This window comes from Triturus cristatus, chromosome 9, assembly GCF_964204655.1.
Source record: "Triturus cristatus chromosome 9, aTriCri1.1, whole genome shotgun sequence".
Lineage (NCBI taxonomy): Eukaryota > Metazoa > Chordata > Amphibia > Caudata > Salamandridae > Triturus > Triturus cristatus.
This window is the reverse complement of record NC_140592.1, coordinates 25,714,741-25,735,885: the sequence shown is the minus strand read 5'-3', so window position 1 is coordinate 25,735,885 and position 21,145 is coordinate 25,714,741. Positions and strand designations below refer to the sequence as shown.

General features: G+C 46.3%; 1 protein-coding gene across 2 annotated transcripts in view; it reads right to left on the bottom strand.

The window, feature by feature from the left end:
- Window positions 1-630: 630 nt before the first annotated feature.
- TTLL3 (tubulin tyrosine ligase like 3) overlaps window positions 631-21,145 on the bottom strand; it is a 191,990-nt gene continuing 171,475 nt past the window's right edge. For both annotated transcript variants that reach the window (XM_085624279.1, XM_085624280.1), the window contains 2 exons: window positions 14,282-14,906; window positions 631-3,364 (listed from right to left, as the gene is read on the bottom strand). In XM_085624279.1, the coding sequence (XP_085480405.1) occupies window positions 3,147-3,364; window positions 14,282-14,906 (843 nt within the window). In that variant the 3' untranslated portion in view covers window positions 631-3,146. The remainder of the gene's footprint in view (window positions 3,365-14,281; window positions 14,907-21,145) is intronic.

Sequence of the window (21,145 nt, the reverse complement as noted above, 5' to 3'; positions counted from 1 at the left end):
TGGTGCTTCACTGTGTCTGGGCCCATGGTGGAGGCTTTGGGTGGCACTTCCAGTGCCCTGAGGTACAGTCTCTTATTTTGTTGCTTAAGATTTTTATATCTTTCTGCAGATGCATTTGGGGGGAGGCAGAAGCTCTCAGAGATATAAGAAAAGCAACAGCTGTAGCAATCAATGCAAGATTGAAAATGCAACTGCATCTAAGGAAAATCCTCTGAGCATTGTGCGGAAGGAGGGGCGTCTGAAAGGGGGCGTCTGAAAGGGGGGGCGTCTGAAAGGGGGCGTCTGAAAGGGGGGGCGTCTGAAAGAGGGCGTCAGAAAGGGGGCGGTTGGGCCCAGAACTGAAGATGGCTATGTTAGGAAGTTCTCAAACTATGCAACTTGTAAGCACACTTTTCTCCCTCCATTGGCCGAGTACTTCCAAATGCACTGCAATAGGCAGGTTTGGGACTTCTCCCCAATAAGCTCAAAACTCAAGGGGGAAATGGTGCTTTTGAATGCACATTTCATCCAAAACATTAACCCAAATTAGAGACTCGTTAAATCCCGCTTTAAAAGGATGTGTACACGTTTTCCATCAAGTAACATTTTTAATGGGGACTGATAAACAGTCCATTTTACACCTGTCCTACAGCATCTTTACAGATTAGCCTCATATTGTCGCAAAACATTGTAATAAAAACAGTAATACACATACAGGAGTTTATGGCCCGTTTTCATCAACCATTTGTCTGTTTGCATCATTCACTTCTGCCTTTCACCCACTGCAGCATCTCCTTGTGCACACCCACCTTAAAAATAGTCCACTTCAATGCCAGTGCTGGTGGTCCAATCTCTGCTTTCATTTCACGTTTGTCTGTTTTTCTTTTATATTTGTGACGGCTCATTTTTAGATTTTTATGGCACAGAAATGCACCCGCCTTTGGACAGAAACATTTTGACTTTTTATTACTTATTAACATTCAAGGCCTGTAGAATACGTTTATAAAAAACAGTGGCCAGCCAAGGCCAGCTTTATTGGTTTTGTCATTGACTCTTGAAATACAAGTTCCTCATACATTGCACCCAAGTGGGTGAAAACCTGAAAAGGGGATATGGGGTTCAGAGATGAAGGCTGCAGTGAAACTGAACAATAAATAGAAAATTGATACTTAACACATGATTGATTTGAGGTAACCGAGAAGTACATGGATTGACAGTTTACAACAAAGTAGCCAGAAGTAGGCAATATATTTCATCAGGAGAAAACCAACACATTAAGCAAAACTTTGAATTAAAATTGATTGATGTTCAAAAATATATTAAAGTACTAAATCCAAATAACAACATTGGCAAAGATCAGTTTGAAAATACTGTGTCAAGTTATAGTGTAGAAAGTGAAAATAAAATTGGTGAACTTAAAAAAAAGGGCGACAAAAGAAGGAATAAAAAGTGTAACATAAACAATAACTTAGTGTAAAAAGTTTAGCGTTACAACATTTAGTTCTACGTAATTATTCAAGAGGAGGAGAATAGGAAGGCAATGATAAAAATAATGCAACAAAGGTTAGTGTAGAAGGGAATGCAAACAAAACAGAAATCAGGTTAAATGCAAGAACAACAGTAAACATCCCAGCCCTAAAAGCCTTTTAGGGAATATCAAATGTTTCCTTCAGTTGCGTATGCCTCCTAAGAGGATATAATTCATAATGTACATGTAACCTTCCAATTTCCTTCTGCAAGCCTCGCCTGACTTTAAAATGGCCGCCTTCCCTTTCTACGATGTACTTCACTGCTCCACTATAGTCTCAAAGGGCAATTTAAGTAGGCTAGCGTGGTAACAAGTCAAGCTTAAAGCTATAACCATTGTGTCTACTGATGGAAAGGTACAGCGTATGGTCAGAAATTAATATTCACACATAGGTCCACCAAGCACCGTGATCAGTAAACATGCACTGTCTTTTAACGCAATGAGGTAGGAACGTTGTTCTTTCTTAATGCAGGGTCCATGCCTCTGGAACAACATCTTGCAAGTGCAGCACCAGTCCATCAATAAACACTTTGAACTCAAAAGGCTCCTTATATGATCATGTGTTTAGACCAGCCTGCGCTGATAAATATTCCGGCATGCCTTCAAGTTCATTTGCTCCTCCAATGAATGCTCTCAAGAAACTCACTTTTTGTGACGCTCCGGTGGCACAGGAGCCAGCTCCATATTTACGAGGCAGCACTAAGCCACTTTGTTTGGCTTAATGCTGCCTCGTAAATATCATTACTTTTAACGCAGCTTTTTGCGTTAAAGGGGCGTGCAATGGGTGTTGCTGTGGGCGTTTCCAGCAACATCCTTGGCTTTTTGATAATGCATCAGATTTACGAGAAATCGTAAATCTGAAGCAGTGCAAAAAACGTACGCCTCCCCGTGGGAGGCGTAAGGGAGGCACAACAAGGAGAAATATCTTTATTTCTTCTCTTTTTATCCCATTTTTCTATGTGTGCTGCATTCCGAAGCACATATAGAGAGTTGAAAAAGACTCTTGTGACTGTTTTTGAGCAGGAAGGTTTTCCTTCCTGCACAAAAATAATCATCCCCGCAGCGCAGGCACCCTTGCACCATGGTGCAAAGGTGCCTGCGTTGGCGCACGGCAGCCCATTGGGCGCCGGTAAAGGGGAAAAGGACAGGAGTGCGCCGTATCTAATAGATATGGCGCATTCTGGCCCTTTTCTTTTGCTGTAGGGCGGTGCAGCAGGAAGGCCTGCGGTGCTGCCCTACGGCAAAACCTCATAAATGAGGCCCTTGGTTTGCAGGGAGTGCTGTAGGAGCACAACAAACATAAACATAAGCATCATACAGGCGATTGTGAGTATAAAGGGAAAAAATCCATAATAACTACTGTGCGGTGCAATTAGGAACACAACCATGGCCACAGCTGTAGAGACGGACTCCTCAACACCTTCTTCCAAGGGCATCTTTCTTGCCTCCTGAGGAGTTACTATTCCAGAAGGAGGCTCGTGTAGTCCTACACCTGGAAATGCCACACTGTCCCATTCTCCTCTCTCCGACAGGCCTGGATCAGCATTGTCCAACCATGACACTGTCCTCTTCTGTAGCACTGGGACTCTTGAGCAGCCAGGGCAGCCATTTTGTTTGGCATGGGCGCGAGTCCCGCGCCTCAGAGTGGAAGAGACAGCAAGAGGGCCGTTCCGCGTGCGGTCAACGGCCCTTGCTCGTCCTGGTACCTGATCAAGCTGACTCCTTTGGACCACTGCAGTCGTGAGGTCTTGGAAGCGTGCAACCCCTGTTTGGAACACGTGCAAGGCTGATGTAAGTTTGTCATCGACCTTCCTCCCTTACAGAACAGGCAGGGCATTCTGGCAATCTCAGGCAGAGCTGAAAAAAAAAATGAAAAAACATCACGTGGGTGGGATCTTCTGAATGGTTAGACTGCCCGATTCCATGGTTGTTGAAATACGAGCAGCATGCACAGTAAAAACATAGGGGCACTATCGGACACTCTGGTGGCGTTGCTTTCTACCCCTTATTTACAAGTTGGCATTAAGCAACTTAACCCCTTCCATGCTGCGCAAATTCCGCCGCTGTGCTGACGGTTTCTTGCGCGGGCGTGGTCATGACGGAACGGTTCCGTCATGAGCACAGCTCAACCGTGGCTCATGACGGAACCGTTCCGTCATGAGCACCGAAGGGGTTAATGTGGTTTAACACCAACTTGTAAATATTCCCCTTTCCACAGCAGTCTGCAGCGGCAAAGGGGCGTGCACTGGGTGTTGCAGTGGCCGTTCCGCCGCAACATCCATTGCTTTTTGATGCTGCCCCAGATTTACAAGGATGAGGCAGTGGCAGACATTAAGGCCAGGTAAAACCTGGTCTTAGGATGGTGATACCAGGGGAAATGATTAATTTCTCCTTCGAGTTTGCTCTTTGTAAAGAAACAGCAAATCATCGTTAAAGATTATTTATGTGCAGGAAGGTGTCCCTTCTTCCACATAAGCAATCGCCCCTAAAGCTGAGGCATCCTTGCAGTATGGCGCAAGGGCGCCTGCGCTGGAGCTAGGCAGCCTGGGTAGTGCCAGCGCAGGGGTAGCGCAGGGGTGCACCGTAATTTGTAAATACGGTGCATCCCAGAGTTTAAAACGTATTTGGAGCGCGACGTTACCAATTTTGGAGTAACACTGCGCTCCAACATTTTATTGTAAATATACCCCATAATATATTGCTTGATTGCATGCAGAAAGGAAATTCCTGAAATTTTAAAAGTTGTCTATCAAATACCATGATGTTTTTAGTCATCCAGGGAGGGGGATGCCGTGACCCTACTGTGAACTTTTTATTTATTTTTTACATGTATCCTATTGTCATTTCGTGGCTCTGGTTACAACCAACGACACTCTTCTTTTTAAAAATTGAGGCAGAGGGCTCGTTTACTGATAGCTCCATCGTCTCATTTAGAGTCAGAGGTCCTGCTGGGCTTCCAAAGGACAAGCCTTGGCTTCAGTGTGCGAAACCCTTAACCTGATGGCACGTGCACCATAGGGCCACCAGATCACAGTGGTGGTTGCCAAAATGTGTGTGCAGGCCTGTCATCTATGCCACGGCCAGTGTCAGCACACAACACTCCAAAAAGACAGCTCTCTGTGACTACTGGATTCACCCTGCATGCCCTGATGAAGGGCACCCAGCCCTCTATAGGAAGCGAAACATGTTCATCAAAGAGGCATTTATACAGAATCCTTTACAGCAGTGCCATCAGCAGCTGATTCTGCAACCCTAAGCCAACGGAAGCACACTGATGCACATGTACCCAACTTCAGCACAAGAAGCAACCACACTCAGCAACACATACACCCTCCCCGCTGGGCCTGGTAGGAAAAACAATGAACCCTTCCTGCTGAAATAATGCATCACGTTCTAAACGTGGCCTCTTAAGGAGAATGACGTCACACTTAAAGGGCCCGTAATACTCACACTACAAATGAACAGTCGAAGGAAGCCCCCTCAGACTTGTGTGCACCTGGAGGACTCAAGCAGCGCCTCAAACAGGTGTGAGGATGCTGGGAGGCCTGGAGCAGAGGCGCATGGGCAGACCCTGCCGGCGGATCCATCCACTGCACTCACCTACAGATGCTTAGACAGAGCAACTGAAAGGAGACACCAGAGGTGGCCAGACTCTCCACAGCCACCACAACAGAAGACACAACTACTGACAACAGCGGAAAGTAGGTCCAACCACCTCCTTTCAGACCCCCACAACTACCAAATAAGCAACAGAGGCAGTTTCAAAGCCCAAACATTGGACTTCATTCAATCAATCAATCAATCAATCAATCAATCAATCGACTTCATGGACAGCAAGTCAGGCCCGTGTGAAACTCCTTCATCATTGAGATAATCAAACACAACTCTTGTGAAAGCTATCCTTCCTTAGAATCAACAAATGGAAAATTGTTTTGCATCAGAACCTATGCATTATTTTGAAGTAAATAACATAATTGTCCTTTTTCACTCAGGTTTTCATCTGGAACACAGCACTGAAACCTCAACTGTGGCAGTGGTAGAGACATCCCAAAAATCTGTGATGAAAATAACTGAGGCTCCTCCTCCTTTGAGGCCTGTCCCCAGGCTTGGGGGCAGTCACCCCAAACCTCTTCCTCTGCCCCCTCAGAGAAAGACTCAGTGCCTCATTTATGAGAGTGACGCATCGCTGCGAGAAATCAGCGATGCGTCACTTTTCATTGCGCCCTCCTTGCGACACCAATGATGTGTCATATTTACAGTGTGGCGCATCATGTCGCAAGGAGTTACAGCTACGTCAGTATTTCTGACGTATCTGTAGGTGCAAAAATGACGCATTGCTGGAGTGTGTCACAAAAGTGACGCAACTCCATCAATGGGTCATTACACATGGGCAAGTCCCATGTGAAATGTGCCTGCGTCGGTCTTACGCCTGCCATGAGGCAGGAGTAAGATATTGATGCATTTGCATCCTAGAAGTGGCACCGTGAAATCTTGTAGATTTCACTGCATCACTGCTACGACCCTTTCTTGCGTCAGAACGCCCCCCTGCATACATTATACCTGGCGCGGGTATAATGTGGCGCAGGGGTTTACAAAGTGACGCATCTACCTGACGCATCTACCTAGATGCGTCACTTTGTAAATATGGTGCAACAAGGCTCATTTTTTACGCCACTGGTGCGTCACAAACAGTGACGTACCAGCGGCGCAAAAGTGATGCACCTGTGGCGCAAAAGTGACGCAAGGGCTCATAAATAAGCCCCTCAGAGCACAACACCACAAGAGCTTGAATCCTAGCCTGTGGCAGGTTACCGGTGTGTGAATCCCGGTGCGACTCTACAATCCACGCCTTGCTTTTGTGCTTGTGGTGCGGCCTAGAGTCAGGACTGGCTCCTTTACTGTTCTATCTGTATGTTGAACCCCTAGTGTCAGGGATTCAGAATCTGCTCTCTGCAGGTGACACCCTGTTGTACTTTAAAGTCATCGCAAACTGTGACCACTCGAGCCCGTCCTCCTGTTTAACCAACATACAAGCCTGGTTGTAAAGAAGACCTCTGATGCTAAAAGAACTAAAAACAGCCACATGGATGCACTTTGCAGACAATGCAGTGCTGCACTGAACGCGTCTCTGCTGCACTGTGTGAAAGGGAGAAAGCAAAACAGCACCATATCTACTAAAATACAGCCCTTTATCTCTCTCCGCTGCAGGAGTGAACTTTGGGCAGCTTTGTGGCACACACACACCCTTCCCCCAGTGCTGCTGGGATAGGGTGTGTATTGGTCCCGTCCAGTACAAAGTACCATGCTCAGACATGCTTTAAAACGTGCCCAAGTGTGTATGCATACTGTACAGTGCAGCACACATGCACATTTGGAAAAGTTTGAAGGAAAGAAAACGCACAAAGCTTACTGAGATGCTCTAAGGCATGGGTACGCGCAAACATTTTCCCTGGGGCCAAAAAGTGTGGTCTGTGATGTGGCCGAAGGCCGCATTGATGCCAGCGGGGTGTGGTCGGGCTGGGAGTAGGTAGGAGCTCATTAGCGGTAAGGTGGGTGTAGGGGAAGCATATACATCTAGTTGCAGACTTGCAAAATGTGAAACCAGAAAACCTGGCAATAATCCTGGCTTCCCCGTGTTACCAAATTGTGTGATCCTAGACAATAGTTTTAATTCACTTTCCCTCCTTTTTCTTCATTATTCCTATACGAGGACTTGAAATGCATGACTTCAGGATTCGCTCTACACAAAACCTTGGGGGATATGTACAACTGAAGAAGCGTAGTGAGGCGTTAGCCGGCATGGCTTAACGCCTCACTCCGCCAATTCAGAGACGCAAGGCAGCACAAGATTTATGAGAATATGGTGTAGGATTGCGTTTCCCCCTGCATTGGCGCTACACTTAGCAGTGCAGCGCCAATGCAGCCACCCTTGCACCATAGTGCAAGGGTGTCTGCGTGCAGAGGAAGATTGTTTATGTACAGGAAGGTCTCCCCTTCCTGTACATAAACAGTCTTTAAATGCCATTTTGTCACTTCTATGTCTGTTAATGCATCACACATGGAAATCACAAAACAAGGGGCTTAAGGCTGCCTTGTAAATAATGTGGTACAAAAGTTAATGTGACAGTGGAGAACAGTCAAACCACATACAAATACAGAAAAATTCTTTGTTATTTAATCAAATTTAGACATCACCGTCACATTATACCAACAAAGGTTGTGAACACACGGCTGGTTACGGTGGCCATCTTTTGTGCCTTGTAGAACCTTTTTATTGACGACGATTGGAGTAATCAGTTGGAGAGCTACATTTAGCCTGTCATCTCTATTAAATACGCTAAAAGCTGTCCTGTGGTTGTGGAATTGTCATGTGATACCATTTAGCCTGTAGGGAAAGTTCCAGATGGAGATTACACTCGTCTCTAGCTGAACATACAGTACCGTGCTGTGTGTTCACTCCACCCCAGGCCATATCCATTAGTCAATGAAATTTATAAACCTGCCCTTCAGCTTTAAAAAAAAACAAAAATACATTTACTTCGGTCTCACATTTGCGAGAGTTTGAGCTATTGGCATTGTAAATAACCATGCCTTTTATTTATGTGTTTTGAAAACCTGCAAGGGGTGCGTAAACACGCACTTTGTACTTTGCAGGTTTTCTCACAATTTTACTATGCCAATAGCTCAAACTCTCGCAAATGCGAGACCTATTGCTTTGCAAATGTCTGTTTCCTCTTTCCATGTCTGCTGCATTCTGCAGCAGACATGGAAAGAAGAAATCACCTCCATTGACTGTTTTTGTCACTTTCCTGCACAAAAACAATCACCCCTAAAATGCACACACCCTTGCACCATGGATAAAAGAAAGACACATTTATGTTGTTCCCTGGAAGTGGGGAGTTTATTATTACTGTGTTTTTTCTGCAGTCCGTCACTCCTTCTCTCTCTCTGTCTCCCTCATGCATACACTATCTACAGACATCATAAAAAGAAAAATCTGCAGGTATTAAAAAAATTAATTTAAACAAATTCTTTTGTCTGAAAATATCTTACACTTAAAGATATCACAATGATGATATCTTCATTGTGTTGCATTCTTGCCAACCCCAACAATTTAGGTGGCAGGTTACTGTTTTTTCGAACTTGCCTGCGTCAGCATGTGCTAGTGCATGTGCTCCCGCATGCAGGACTCTTGTGTTCTATATTGGGCTTGGAACTAGCCCTTTGCTTAAAGGCTCGTGTGCACCGTTGTCATTCTTTGCTGCCTTCTAATTGGGCAGCGCTTGCCATGCATCACTTCCTTTTCTTTCGGTGGCGCATGGACCAACTACAGATTAATTAAGTTTAATTAGTGTCCCTCCGCTGGCCATCGGCTGCTCACGATGTTATTCAGGTATTATTATTGTTTTTTTAAATACTATGATGCGGTCAACACTGGCTGCATCACAGCACTTGTTTTTACCTTCCCCAACCCACCCCCATCCTTTTTCTTCTCCCTCCCACTCGACACATCCTGTTTCTTGAACGCCCCAACTGCTCTCATGTTGTTTCTTCTCCCTCCTCCCATCCACCCTCCAGACCCTGTTTCTCCTCCCACCTCCCGTCCTTGTTTCTTCTCCACCTCAACCACCCTATCTTGTTTATTCTCCCCCCACCAGGCCCATCCTGTTTCTTCTCCCCCCACTCGCCGCATCTTGTCTCTTCTCCCCCACCATCCTTCTCCCATCAATAGGCGCAGGGGATGCCTGATTTGGGGCCTTTCCCTCTACTTCACATGAAGGTAAGGCCGAGGTTAATTGCCCTTCGTGCCTTCATGGCCCTTCACATATAAATATTCCAGAGAGATCTCAAGACAGCTGTGGACAGAGGCGGTAGGGAAAGAAAGAGGTTGTCATTATTCCCCAGGCCTTGTACTTTTCCTGGGCCCTGCCTTCCTGTTGTAACATTTATTTATAGATTTTAAAGCGAGCTTGCACTATTTATTAATGATGGAACTATTAAAACAGACAATACCAGTAGGAAACCCACAGCTAATACGAGCACTAAATGCTGGATCTGAGATGCTCCCCTTCTCTCTGCAAAAGCAATAAATGATGGATGGAATCCTGAACAGTGCAAACATTCACCCCCCAGTCACAAAGATCTGGGTTTAATCCGTTGTTCTTTTGCTCTCCACGCCACCCCAGTTTGGACCCAGACATATGCAAATCAGTCTTGACCTTGTTCCTCATCGGAACAGTCCAGTCCAAACTGCCAAGCCAGGTCTTCCCTAGACTGGAAACTAGCATCCTGGGACCAGTTTCGGGGCAACACTCCTCATCAGCCAGGCTAGTTTGAATTCAGTGGTGCCGTGAGCAAGGGACCCACGTCTGGGCATACCCTTCTCACTTAGGGTGACAAAAGCAAGCAACAAATGATGGATGGAATGCTGAACAATGCAAACATTCACCCCCAGTTACAAATATCTGGGTTTAATCCATCGTTCTTTTGCTCTCCATGCCGCAGGACACAATCTAGCCTGGCTGATGTGTGGTGATTCCCCAAAACTGACACCAGGATGCTTGTTTTCGGTCCAGGGAGGACCTGGCCTGGCAGTTCGGGCTGGGCTGTTCCCATTGGGCGCAGGGTCAAGACTGATTTGCATATGGCTGGGTTTGAACTGGGATGGCATGGGGAGCAAAAAAGCAATGGATTTAGGCCCAGATCTCTGTACTGGGGTGAATGTTTGACAATGATCAGCCTTCTGTCCATCAATTGTTCTTTTTGCATTTCCCTTTTCCCTGCAGCACATTTCTCTTTAGCCTCTAAAAGAGGTCTTTGTCCTGTGGGGACCTGCCTCAGTTTATTGATCCAGGCCCCGCAAAAACCACGACATGGCTGGCTTTGGGCTGCAAACCCGGCATTGAGAGTACCCCATGAGACCTCTGCTCGCTGACATCTCTATCAGATCGACACACACACACACATACACACACACACCAACACACATTCTCTCTCTCTCTCTCTCTCTCTTGACTGTCTAAACGGCATGAAATGTAGTTTACAAATACAACACTCTTTTGCTGTTATGTTGTTCCTTAAATTCTTATGTTTATGCACAATCGACCCATTGTTTGCTGCACACTTCCTACCTCTGCCAGGCTGAATACACGCCCGCCTACTACATTAATTTCACAAGTAATGTGGGGGTCCTCTAAGATCAGAATTCACACACCTCCAGTTTGCTTTATGTGTACAGTGTCGGCCAAACATTATATAAACTGTGGTTAGCAAAAGAAAACAAACACTTGCTCGCCTCAAAACATGTTTCCCCGTTTTTTTGTGGTGAAACTGTTTATTTTGCCAGGCAGACTCTTAATGCCACCTTTGAGAATAGGAAGACAACTTTACATTCCAGTGGTGGCTACAACTGTAAAAATATGGTGGGCGCTACGCAGCCAAACTCACCATATACTGCTTCCCCGGTGCGAAGCTTTCTCGCCAATTGGCGTCCATGAGCAGCAAAGTGAAGGACTTCCTTCCTGCTCAGTGGACACCAATACAACGAATCCTGTAGCTGCTCTCATACTGAGAGCAGCTCCAGGATTGGTGGGAGCAGGCTAACCCGGCACTCATTTTGAGGCTGGGGGCCCGTGCCAGCAATAACACGGCTGTTTCACAAGGTGTGGTATTACTGGGTGTACAGTGTGCATGTCAGGCTGGCCATAGCAATAGAGCCGACCAACTCGACATGCGCACTGAAGAGGCAGCAGTAATCCTGCAATTACAGGAATCATCCCTGTTCTTGCCCTCGCACTGCGATGTTTAAGTAAAATGGCATTGACATGCCATGTTACTTATTCGTGCATGCCTGCTGTGCTCGCAGCTGGCGGGTCGACGCTTCTTCGCTCCAACGGAGGAGCCTCCCCTATTCCATTCCTGTTCATTCTTCACTCTGCAGGGCCTAGAGGGCAGACGTGCAGGAGAAACGCCTTATCACAGAGGCAGCCTCACTCTGCAGAGCCTGGAGGGCAGACGCGCAGGAGCTAAGCTTCAGCCTCACCCAAGACGGGCTTCAAACCCAAGAACCAGGTCACACGCAGTGCATTGCATAGGTACTGGGTTTTGGAAATGGATCAGTATTTGCACCTACACCTGGGTTTCCAAACACTACTGGCGGTGCTCGCTGGTGAGTCCCTTGCTTGCCAGGTTCACCTATCGATGTTCTTGGTAGGGTCAGTTAAGTTGACAGTTTCACTTCTGGTGGGAAGGTACTGATGGGGTGAAGTCGATCAAGTGTCTGCCAGATTGCTCTGAAAAGGCTGCAGGGTCAGAGCTGGCCACATATTGAGCTGGTTCTACTGAAAGACCTTCCGATGGCCATGCCCTGCGAGTGGCACCCGCTGGACCTTGCATGCTCTGGACACGGGGGAACTGAGCGCAGAGTATGGTCGAAGATGACACCCACTAAGTATGGTGTGAAGTCTCTCAGGGGGCCTGGCCAAACGCCTTGACATGGTCAGTGAGAACGTGAGCATCAATCCCTGTACTCCACAGATCTAACAGATGTGGTCCTCAAAATAACTTTCCAACCAATCATCCTGCCTCATTGTACGTCTTCCTGTAAAGTAGCTTAGAATGAACCTGGGACACAATTGTAATCTTAAAAATCGCCAGGTGGGGATTGTCTGCTCGCACAGTGTACTCATGAGATAGAATATGTAGATAAAAATCATATTTACCAGCCCACCACAGGTAGGTTGGCTACATATAGATTCTGCCTCATCAAAGCCTGTGCTAACACACCAGCATCATCTGGTGATCAGACTTGGAGCTCTTACCAGGTACTACTCCTTCTTAATATTATCTTTAAGGAAACCCCTTCTTTTACCCCAAATATGACCATGCTCTGCTGTGTGTAAAGGACGGCCTGCCATCTCTCGGGTCATAGGAGGTACCCTAGCCAATGGAAACATGTGTCTCAAATAATGTGAGAGCTCTCATCACGTTTTAGACATTTCAGAAATAAGAAATAGGCAATTGTAATTTCTCAAGAAGAGGTACCCCCATCTTCTTGAAGAGCAGCGCGCTTCAGGTGACACCCAAGGGCTCCGTACAGAATGGCCAGTGCATCGGGCAGGTTGGACCGGTCGCACCTTCTACGTTTAGATATCAGGAGGACCAGAAATCTTAGAACCAGCATTATGACGTTTCACTTTTTCTCTGAAGCTCAGAGTTTACTTATTTCCTTCCTTACGTGGTTTAGCAACAAATATGTGTACTACTTCAAATGCTCTTAGTAAATGTGGTCTGGTAGGCTAGAGCATCCTTATTAGCATAACTTGTTTTGTTTATGTTGATTTACATATATTTGCAAACCATGACCAAAAACCTTCTGTGCTCTGCAGTCTTAAAACATCCCACTATTGTGAGATTTTAAGCACAGACTAAATTGGCCATGGGATATTCAAACATCTGATTTTAGACCAACAAAAGGAATATCTGAAAAACCCAATCAGATGAAGAATGGTCTGTTAAACTACTACCCAATTAAGATCAGGCCAGGCCTCTATCACAATATGAAGACAGGCGACAAGTAGCCTTCTGTTCTCGACATGAAACAAAACCAAAGCAGGCGACATATTGCACTCCATGACCAGACCCTTGAAAAGAAATATGCAAAGGAGATTATGCCATGAAGAAACAGGAAGCACAAAGAACCAAAAGACTCCCCTTAAAGACAGACATGGTCAGGATCCAAGCAGGCAAAGTAAGGGCCCTTCAAGCTAACATCCATCAATTAAGGAAGCCTTGAATTGAGGAAAGAGATGGAATAAGCCAAGGGAGAGATCCACCTACCAATGCACAGTACCTCAAGGTGTGAGCACCTAACTTAAATCAAGCAATGGACAAAGAAAACCCAACTCCAGACCTACGAAATTCAAAAATCCAACCGAAACGGATAGTAGAAGTGGAAGGGATCAATATCCGATCGGTCCTAAGTGTACCCCTGGAACCGTAACACATCCCTCAAAAGAGTGTGTTTCGAGAAGAGATCACAGACTTGCGCTCTCTTCTACTCCATTCAGAAGAGCTTTTATACCTGTGGCTAAGGCGCTACACAGATGCTCTCAACATGCAACACTGGGCTTTCTCGCTATCATTGTCATCGCAGAGGGTTGTAGTATATTCTACAGCAATTGCAACAGGGGTTAGTTAAGCCCTTCATTTTTAATTCTGATAATGCTTTGCATTTTCAACACACAGGAAAGGTCTTCATAAATTAATGTCTGTGATCTTCAAGGTGTTACTTTCTCCAAAACCCCAGTCTGGGGCCTTATAGAAAGGTAACGTCTGGCACAATTAGCAATTTAACCTCAACATTAAATACAGAATCCTCTCATGATGCCCTCTGACTTAGCCTAGTTTTCAAAATTGTAATCACACAGGCTGGTCTTAATAATAAATACATTTTATTAAAACTTCTCAGTGAACACAATGGCCTTTGGGGAGCTGCACGATGATGAAAAGTAGCTTCCTTTCCTTACAGTAGGGTGTCAGAGTCAACAATGCGCTCCGACGGCACTGAGCTAACTGTAGTGGGTCTGGACACTGCCTTTTTCGAGGATGCAAGAGCAGGTGTGGTTGTCGGCCGGGTCGCTCTGCGCGGAGCGGTTTGCAAACGTCTGGTCTGCAGCTCCGGCACAGGCGTACAATTGATTCTAGTGGCTCTCTTCTTTCTTGGAGGTCCGCCCAATGTGAGTGCACGTGTGTTTGGTGTTTGCGGCTTCTTACCTGTACACCGGGCCTTCTTCAGCACTTGGAAGTCTCCTGTGTCCAAGCTGGCAAACCTCACCCCTAAGCAGCAGGCGTCTCTGGGTGCCTGTGAGACTTTCAGCTTTGGTGGTTTCTCCATGGGGCTTCTTTGGGTAAGCTTAGGTGCCGTCAGCATGCGTAGCCGGGGTGGCCCCAGGATGTCACCCTTGAATACTGCTGTGCCATGAGGTAATGTTATTTCCTCTCTCCTCTGGGATCCCACCTTGCCCGTGGGTTTCAGGTGCTCCATGGCCTCTGCTGAGGTCTTAGGCTCAGACTCCATTTTGGCTTTATTCTCTTTCCCTGGGGCAGCAGTCTTGACTCTTGGGGTGGGTCGGTGGTCTCTCATAACCACAGCGGACTTGCCGAAAGGTAGAGAGGAGCCCAGAGGAGCAGTGGAGGTGTGCTTGTTGTTGTGTTGAGGTCCAGTCATGGCGGTTGTGTAGGCAGCTGAGGCTTTGTAGCTGTACCGCTGGGTTCGTATACTCCCCACACCGACACTTTGGCCGACAGTATTCCGTTGGCATAGAGCATGTGGTTTCCTGACAGTTGAACCTTCCACCATAAGGTTGATCCCCACGTACTGGGGCACGTCCACTGCAGCCTGGGAGAAAAGGAGGGGAAATTTACTCTGATTTTCTCATAAAGAATACATGTAATTGTACATTTTACATGCAAACCATTTCATTCCTTGTCTCTTAGCACTGCCCTGGAAGTGACATCATCAGTGACTCTCAAACTACAGCTTTGGAAGTACCTGTTCAGAAAACGAGGTGGGCTTCTGAACAAACCGTTTGGCCTCTTGAAAGAAACTGAGGAAGAGGCACTGCAGGTGGTGGTCATGCAGGATGAAAGGGCCTGTTGGACTCACCATCCAGCGTCTGCGAGGTGACATCATGCACGCTGTATAGCATTTCATATTTTATAATTTCACTCTACACTAACCCAAGAAATGCTGCACTGAATCATACTGGACATGGCATGATTCAGTGTTAATATGTTCAGTAGCTTTAGAGATATTTCCATTACTAATCAATCAATCAAACTGGATTTGTAAAGCGCAACTTATCACCCGTTAGGGTATCCAGGCGCTGATTCAAAGTGGTTGAAGGTCTTTGAAGAGTCAATTTATTGTACCGCTGAAAAGTCAGGCGAAAGACAGAAAGAACAGAGATGTTGCTAGTAGAACAAGAACAAATCAGGTTTGTTTTTTGGTGACACTAAGAAAAAGGTAGAAGGAGAGAAGATCCTTCAGCATCTTTATTAGTTGAACAAGAACAAAGCAATGCTACTGACACCAAGACAAAAGCAAAGGGAGCAATCAGAATAGAATCGCCAACAAGCAGCAAAGGTTTGCACCAGGCTGACTGCCGCGCACTGTGACCACTATCATAACTTCTTCAGGAGTGCCCTCTCAGATGACACGGCGTTAGATGGCATCATGCAGTATCATAATGAACGTAAGATCTATTTTCTTCTATATATTTTTAATTGAGCTGCATTATAATTATTATTTCAGTGGCGGTTGTTAATTGAAAGATCTTGAAGCACGGTAACTACCCGAATCGGGGGTCGTTCTTATCATTGTGTTTAGGTTGGGAGCTCTAAGTATTGTGTTTAAATCTTAGTTTATGGTGCCAAGGAAATTAGATTTAAAGTCAATCTAGCCAGGCGTGGGGGCGTCTGGTAACAATGCACACGTTGCTCGGCCTTTAGAAGCTTGTGATGATTTTCACTGATCAGAAGTAGCTCTCACTGCAGAAAAGGTTGAAGACCCCCGGGCTACACCTCGATCTGTCGCTCTTCCGCACTTTCCTGGGATCACATAAGATTCACGCATTGCTATGAAGTCTACATACATGTTCTGTAGAACATTTAGTTGGTGCTATTGAGACAGAAGTATAACGGGTAGACTCCACCCACAGGGAGGTGAAGAGAGACTGGCTGTTTGTACAGTCCGTAAACAGCTCCACAATATGGAAGTGTTCCTTCTATAGGATAAACCTAAGGTGAAAAGGTATGACTGTAGACCCTCATATATACCCTAAACCCAACCAGCCCCTACATCTATACCTCTAAACCTGCCCTCAGATCTCACCTAGCCCCGTACAGTGCCCCTGTTGCCAACTCTTTACCACTAACCCTACCCTACCCCAACCAGGACTTTTCCCCCTAAACTTATATCTTTGCACCTTAAGCTACCCATAACCGTGCCCATGCTCATAGCCTGAACCCTAACTTTACTCCTAACCCTACCCTCTGCACCAAGACCTAGTCCCCAACTGTGCACGTCTACAGACTCTATACTACTAACCAACCCCGCCCCAAAGATAACTTTGCCCCTAAATCCATAGCTCTGCACCTAAAGTCACTCCCAACTCTGTCCCTGCTGCTAACCCTAACAAAGAATCTTACCCCCAAAACAACTCTTTGCACCTAAACCTAGCCCCTAACTGTGCCCCTGCTCCAAACTCTAAACCACTAACCATACCCTGCCCCAACCATAACTTTACCCTATAACTGATATCTCTGCATCTAAAGCGACCCTGTAACCGTGTCTCTGCTCGTAGCCCAAACACTCACTTTACACTTAAACCTACCCTCTGCACCAAGACCTAGTACCCAACTGTGCCCGTCTACAGACTCTATACTACTAACTTACCCCGCCCCAAAGATAACTTTGTCCCTAAATCCATACCTCTGCACCTAAAGTCACCCCCAACTGTGTCCCTGCTGCTATCCCTAACAAAGAATCTTACCCCCAAAACAACTCTTTGCACCTAAACCTAGCCCCTAACTGTGCCCCTGCTCCAAACTCTAAACCACTAACCCTACCCTGCCCCAACCATAACTTTACCCCATAACTTATATCTCTGCATCTAAAGCGACCCTGTAACCGTGTCTCTGCTCGTAGCCCAAACACTCACTTTACACTTAAACCTACCCTCTGCACCAAGACCTAGTACCCAACTGTGCCCGTCTACAGACTCTATACTACTAACTTACCCCGCCCCAAAGATAACTTTGTCCCTAAATCCATACCTCTGCACCTAAAGTCACCCCCAACTGTGTCCCTGCTGCTATCCCTAACAAAGAATCTTACCCCCAAAACAACTCTTTGCACCTAAACCTAGCCCCTAACTGTGCCCCTGCTCCAAACTCTAAACCACTAACCCTACCCTGCCCCAACCATTACTTTACCCCAAAACGTATATCTCTGCATCTAAAGCGACCCTGTAACCGTGTCTCTGCTCGTAGCCCAAACACTCACTTTACAATTAAAACCTACTATACAGAACCTTAACCTAGCCCCTAACTGTGCCTTTTCCCCAGCCTCTTTATTACTAACACTATCATGCCCCAACCATAACATTACCCCTAAACTTATATCTGTGCGCCTAAAGCCACTCCGTAACCGCACCCCTTCTCCAAACTCTATACCACAAACCCTACCTTACCCTTCTCCTAACCCTAACCCTAACCCTAAACCTACCTCTATCATCCCTCTGTACCTAAAGCTACTTCCTAACAGGCCCCTGCTCCTAGCCCTAAACCTTATTCAACTCCTAAACGTAATCCTACCTCTACCTCTAGGCCTAAATTACTCCTAAATATAATCCTCCCTTTGCGTTGCTATACTTATGGGGTCCACTCATGAACAGCTTCTGTCTCCGGGTAGTGCTGCAGCCAGAGTTCCAAAGATTGTTTGGAATGTTTATAACTTGGACTTTTTCGAAAACAAACTGTCAAACTCCAAAATAGTCTATGCCCACCTACATTTAATTTTGGACAGTGGGGTGCATGCGTGGGAGAGGGGAGCGCAGGAGGTTATAGGGGCTCCGACTTTGCATTCTCCATTGAGAACTACTGATCAGCCAGAAGTAAAAAAATGTTGTCTGAGTTCTCTCTCCAGCTGGCACTGGGGGGCTGAGGTATGACCAAAGGGCATAACCAACAGCCAAGCAATATGGTCATTGCCCACTGGGCAAGTTCAAGGGTTGTACCCAGCAAGCAGGGTGGGGTGCAGTTCATGAAGCCCTTCCCTTGTGCCCACAGACCCCTTAGCACAGTCGAAGGCTCTGTCTGGTTGTCATTACAGGCATGCGTATAGGGTGAAGGGCATGGCCTAACACAACATTCTGTCCTGAGTACAGAGGGAAGCCTGCACATGGTGCGCAGCCAAGGTCACACCATTTATCCAGTAGGCACTGGGAACAGGGTCTCTGAAACATGGCTTGGATGAAAGTGTGGATAAAGGGCTGCCTTCCTAATACTGGGCACATCCAGGGCCACATTCATCAAGGGGTTGCAACGCTTTTGCACCACGTAACGGGTGCAAAAGCAACGCAATCCTCAAGATGAGAATTATCAAGCCGTGCCAGGCCCGCTTGTATGACCCTGAGTGGCTTGATAAATCCAGAGTAGCACAACGCAGCTCAAATTACTGCATCGCATTAGTATGCCCGAGGGAGGCGTTCCATGGGTGATGCTTGGGTGTTTCCACACAAAACACAAGGGGGCTGATTTATGAGGCCTTGCAACACTTTTATGCCGCCGTTGTGTCACTTTTTGTGATGCCTCAGCGGCGTAGAAAATGTGCCATGTTGCGCCCTATTTACAAAGTGATGCATCTAGGCAGATGTGTCTTTTTGTAAACGCCTGCGCTACATTATACGTGCGTCAGGTATAATGTATGCAGGGTGGGCGTTCCCCCACAAAAAGCCTCGTAGAAGTGGCGCATTGAAATTTATACGATTTCAGTGCACCACTTCTAGGACACCATTTCATGAATATCTTACACCTGCCTCACAGCAGGGGTAAGACTGACACAGGCCCTTTCACATGGCCTCTCTGCTTCTACTTCTATTGAAGGACTTTCTCTCTGGAAAAGGTTTGTGAAACTAATGGTCTAAATACACATCAAATGGATTCTTAAAGGCCCAACTAGCTATTGAAAAATCTCTCTAACGGATTCACAACAATGCAAAAAAAAGGACTCATTCAGATGAAAGTTTTGCATGATGTTAAGTTTGGTTCTGGACTCTGTTCAACAGTTTTTGGTAAACAAAAAAAATAAAAATATCCTGGTGGGCTTAAAATCAGTGCTGGCACTTATGGATCATATGAATCTATCTCATCTACCCCCAAGCAATGTGCACAAAACTTTGAACTAACTTTGAACCTGCAATCTGAACTGCAAGCACCAAGTTTTTGCCTATTTTTAAGCAGACTTCTTAAATAGGTCCAAGTTTATTAGAACAAACAAAAAAGGAATTTCCATTACAAACACCAACTTAAATATAACTGGAAAGCCATTATTTCCGGCTCTGTAGTATCTTTAACATATATGGTAATATGTGTGTATTCTGGTGTCTCAACTATAATATGCTATTGCTCCTTGCTCCAGGTTGTCACAGCTGCTCCCCCTCAAGGGTCTCTTCATGACACCCTAAGCTTATCCACAGCAGTATTTGAAGACCATCAGAGACTCTGGGGCCACATTTATCAATCTTTCACACAGTGCAACACAGCGAGCCACCTTGCTGCGCTGCGTGAAAGGGCAGAAATGTGCTGTATTTAACATTATACGGTGCATTCCTGTCTTTCCTTGTGCTGGTGCCTAGCGCCAATACAGGCACCCTTGCATCATGGTGCAAGGGTGCCTCAGTTGTAAGCCGGATTCATTTGGTGGAGGGAGGGACACCTTCCTGTACAAAAACAATCCCCTGAAGCATTTTCCTCTTTTGACAAATGCAGCACAAGTAGAAAGAGGAAAGAATTCGAAGAAATAAAGGTATTTCTCTTCGTGACGCCTACCCTGGGAAGGGCCAGTGTTTTGATGCATTCTCAGGTCTACCGCTCACGGTAAATCTGAAAATGCACCAAACTCCATGGGTAGATGTATAGGAACGCCCACGCTCCACCCATGGGGCAGAGTGCCTCAAGGCAGGGATTTGAGCCGCCTTGCGTTATTCCAGATTTATCAAGCCAAGCAAATCTGACTTTATTGGTGCGTCTCCATTGCACCCCTCCCCCGTGCAGCGCAAGGGTGACGCAACACTGTGATAAATATGTTCCTGGCTTTCTAGGAAAAGCCTCTATAAGTTGAATTGGCAAACATCTCCTGGCCCTTGAACCAAGTTCTGCTGAAATGTGCTGTAAAGGAAGAAGCTATGGAGGTGCCCGACTCTCCAGTACAAGACCTTTTGTCTTCTCTAAGGTTGTCCACAGAACCAGAAATGAACTCTCATGGAGGTTAGTCATCGCTGGACATGGTCCACTATAAGGGCACCTTTGTGATGGGGAATACTGGAGACAAACCCTGCCCATGGATGTTGACAGAACGCTACCAGTAAGGGTTTTACACACTAAACTTCAGCAGCAATCACAGCACGTAAACTGTCCTGATCACATCTGAACCCTCCTCGACCTCTCGGCAGCCTTCAACACTGTATCCCACCAAACGCTGATAGAAATACTCCATCACATCGGCATCCAAGGGGACATGCTCACATAGATCAATTCCTTCCTCACTGGACGAACCCAGAGGATCCACCTCCCACCATTCAACACTGGACCCAAGGAGATCACCTGCAGTGTCCCCCACGCTCATCCCTCAGCCCCATGCTCTTCAATACATATATGACCCCGCTGGCCAACATCGTCAGATCCCACGGTCTCAACATAATTTCCTACACAATCAACACTCAACTCATCCACTCACTCACCGACGACCCTACCACAATCAGAACCAACTTCTACAGATGCATGACACACGTCGCCGACTGGATGAAGAACTGCCTGCAGCTGAACACAGACAAGACGGAAGTACTGATCTTTGGC